At 54.9% G+C, this 3,480-nt stretch overlaps 1 protein-coding gene across 1 annotated transcript in view; it reads right to left on the bottom strand.

The window, feature by feature from the left end:
- Positions 1 to 929: 929 nt before the first annotated feature.
- Positions 930 to 3,480, bottom strand: part of LOC119303623 (putative chloride channel-like protein CLC-g) — a 7,067-nt gene continuing 4,516 nt past the window's right edge. The window contains exons 4-5 of the mRNA XM_037580756.1: positions 1,381 to 3,051; positions 930 to 1,284 (exon numbers count right to left, since the gene is read on the bottom strand). Of these exons, the coding sequence (XP_037436653.1) occupies positions 1,117 to 1,284; positions 1,381 to 3,051 (1,839 nt within the window). The 3' untranslated portion in view covers positions 930 to 1,116. The remainder of the gene's footprint in view (positions 1,285 to 1,380; positions 3,052 to 3,480) is intronic.

A 3,480-nucleotide genomic window follows, 5' to 3' on the forward strand; every position in this document is an offset into this window, starting at 1 on the left:
TATGTGCCCACTCGAATGGCCGTGTGAGCGACAACAAGAAGAACACACTCGCGCCAACATCGCCAATTCCAACTTGACACGACAAGAACAAGGATTTTCATGCTAAAATGCCATATCGAACCAATCTAAGTCCAGACCAGCAATTCAAAGAGAACATATCTAACATGAAGGCAATGATGAAAGTGTGTCACCGTTGGGTCCAACCTGTAAAGGTCATAGCACAAACTTTCACCTCGGACGTGTACTGTTGTTCCATGTAGGAGGAGAAGTGACCCTGTTGCCTACATCCGCCAAGTGGGCTTTGCTCATCGGTATCTTCTAATGGAACGAACAAATCTGGGTGGAGGAGGAGGCGGCAGTGGCGGCGGCTAGGGTTTCTTATAACTATACAGCTGACAACGGGCCATGAGCTGACACGTTCACCCACTACAGGTCACATGTTCCGCAATAATTAAGTTCCGGTAAGAACATCTTCCCGTCGGAGAAGGCCAATTTGGCTCCCAGGCTTAGCTGCACCAGCTCCGATGAAACAAATTAAAACAAATATTAAAAAATTCTAAAAGTTTCAATTTTTTTTTGTATGGTAGATAATTTGATTCGTGAGGTTCGCTGCAAATTTCAACTAGTTTGGACATTTGAGCATCTCACTGCAAAAAAGACAAAATCGGGGTCTGTAAAAAAGTTTATTGTTCACGAACTTATTTGACCCGATTTGTCTTTTTTGCCGAGAGCTACTTAGATATCCAAATGAGTTGAAATTTAGAGCGGACCTTACACATCAAATTATCTACCACAAAAAAAATTAGATCTTTTTTAATTTTTTTAGTATTTATTTTAAATTGTTTTCTAAGCGGAGCATCTGATGCGGATCTTTCCTTCCTGTCGTTAATAATGTACACAAGGAACTGCGGTGGCAGATCCAACGGATATACACGGACCACCACTCTGTTTTTGGAGCAAATTTACAAGTAATAAGTATATATGAATCAAGGTAACAAAAGAAAAACAGTGTTTTTGAAATTATTATTTCACAGGCGCGCAAAAATTGATCCTCACCCCAACATTCTGCCAGCAGAATGCAGGTAGTATACACTACTAGGATGTGTGTTTGATGCTTCAGCCGCAGTTGGCGAGCCGCACGATGAGGTCGCGAAAGTACTTGGCGACGGCGGCCTTGTGCCACCGGAGCCGCTTCCACTTGCCGCCGAGCAGCACCGGGTGCAGCCCCAGGATGTGCTCCGGCATGAAGTCGTGCCTCGTCAGGATCCCCACCACCGGCGACCTCTGCATGCAAGCAATTATTTGTTTCATCATCAATTACTCCGACGGCACAATGAGCAAATTCCATGGCTGCTGCGTGAGGAAATGAAGAGCACTTACATCGCAGGCCTTGGGCACGACGAGGAGGTGGCGGAGGCCGACCTCGCGGAAGAGGATGAGCGCCTTGGCCAGCGACATGGTCTCCACGACGGTGTATGGCGACGCGTTGGTGAACGGGTGCAGGTCCACGTACATCTCCATCTCCTCCGGCGACAGCTCCACGCCGTCCACCGTGTCCTGCTTGCCGGAGCCGCGCTTGTCGAAGTCCTGCGCCTCGAACCTCGCCGCGATGCTGTACTCCTTGGGGTACCGCTCCTGCGCCGGCAGGAACTCCCGCTTCCGGAGGAGCACGAGCAGGTGCGCCCTGAGCACGAGGCCGTAGAGCACCGGCGCGGTGGCGAAGGGCGGCTCGTCGATCACCGGGAACGCGTGGTGGCCCGTGGTGCGGAGGACGTGCATGATGTGGCCCACCTTCTCCACGCCGTTGAAGCTCCGCAGCGGGCCGACCACCACGTCGCCCACGCTGAGCTGCCGCATGTAGGGCTCGGCGTGGCCGTCGAGGTACGGCAGCCCCTTGAGGCGCACGATGAGGTCGTAGATGCTGGCGTTGAAGGAGTCGGCGACGGTCTTGGAGATGAGCAGCACGAGCATCACCAGCGGCAGGAGGAGCAGGTTGTTGGTGAGCTCCACGATGATGACGCACACGGACACCGTCATGCGGAGCGTGCCGCCGAGGAAGGACGCCGAGCCGAGGATGGCCACCAGGCCGTGGTCGAGGCCGGAGTGCCTGCCCAGCAGCATGGCCACCAGGCGGCCGTAGGTGGCGCCGGTGAGGATGATGGGGACGAAGAGCCCCGACGGCGCCACCACGCCGTAGCTGAGCACGCCCAGCGCGTAGGAGGCCACGAAGAAGGCGAGCATGGAGCCCCGGTGGTAGACGTCGTTGGTGCCGGTGGCGTAGAGGTTGCGGATGGCGTCGTCGTTGATGTTGAGCATCAGGCTGGCCAGGTCGTTGTAGTGGTCCGGCGGGCAGTGGAACCGCCGGAACTTGTTGAGGGAGCCGCAGGCGCCGTTGGGCCCCGCGACGGGGCAGGGCCGGCACGGCGCGAACCACGGCATGCCGAACACGCAGCACGACGTGAGCACGGACACGGCCGCCGCCAGCAGCAGCTTGTGCGCGCGCCCGCGCTCGTTGACGACGCTGTAGACGCGGAGGACCTGCATCATGAGGAAGTTGTAGAAGGCGCCGAGGACGGCGCCGATGACGCCGATGAGGACGACGATGGGGATGTCCTTGAGGTGGTACGTCATGAGGTCCTCGAACAGCGTGCTCACGTCGTACATGATGAGCCCGCCCTTGCCGAACAGCCCGCACCGCCCCGACCCGCACAGCTCCACGAACAGCCTCAGCACCACGGCCACCACCGCCGTCGTGAAGAAGGAGCGCCAGATCAGCGCGCTCCGCCACCACGAGGAGAGGGACTCGAGAGCGAAGAGGACGCCGCCGACGGGTGCGCGGAACGCGGCGGAGACACCGGCGCCGGCGCCGATGGTGACGAGGTCGCGGCGGTCGCGGTCGTTCTTGAAGTAGCGTAGCCAGCGCCAGGTGAGGCCGTACCTGCGCGAGCCGCCCTGGCCGAAGATGGCAGCTATGCACGCGCCCGTGTGCACCATTGGCCCGGCCTTGCCGACGTGCAGCGACGATGACACGGCGGCTATGTTGCCGATGACCTGCACGCATGATACGACCGGAGTTCAGTTCAAGAGGTAAAAATCGTACATGCACGCACTTAGTTATTACTATTAGAAGCAAAAGGCGAAATTCGAAAAAAAATAAGTAATATTGTGGGAGCAGAGTTTTTTTTAGCGTAAAAAATAGTTTTTTTTGTGCCAGAAAGAGCAGTGTTGTTTTCCGTTATTATTTTTGTGACTACTGTTGTTCTATGAAAGGTGGGTAATGGAATTTTTTGGACTCTCTGTACGCTCCAATTCAAAGTGTCAAACACAAATCGACAATCTTACATTGTGGGGATCAATTATATGTCAAATTCCATGACATATATCAACTAATCGCCACCAGTGAAATGGGTTAGAACGAGTGTATTTCTTCTTCTTGTTGGCCGTGACATATATGGGGATCAACTATATGTCAAGTTCCCC

This window comes from Triticum dicoccoides, chromosome 5A (assembly GCF_002162155.2).
Source record: "Triticum dicoccoides isolate Atlit2015 ecotype Zavitan chromosome 5A, WEW_v2.0, whole genome shotgun sequence".
Taxonomy (NCBI): domain Eukaryota; kingdom Viridiplantae; phylum Streptophyta; class Magnoliopsida; order Poales; family Poaceae; genus Triticum; species Triticum dicoccoides.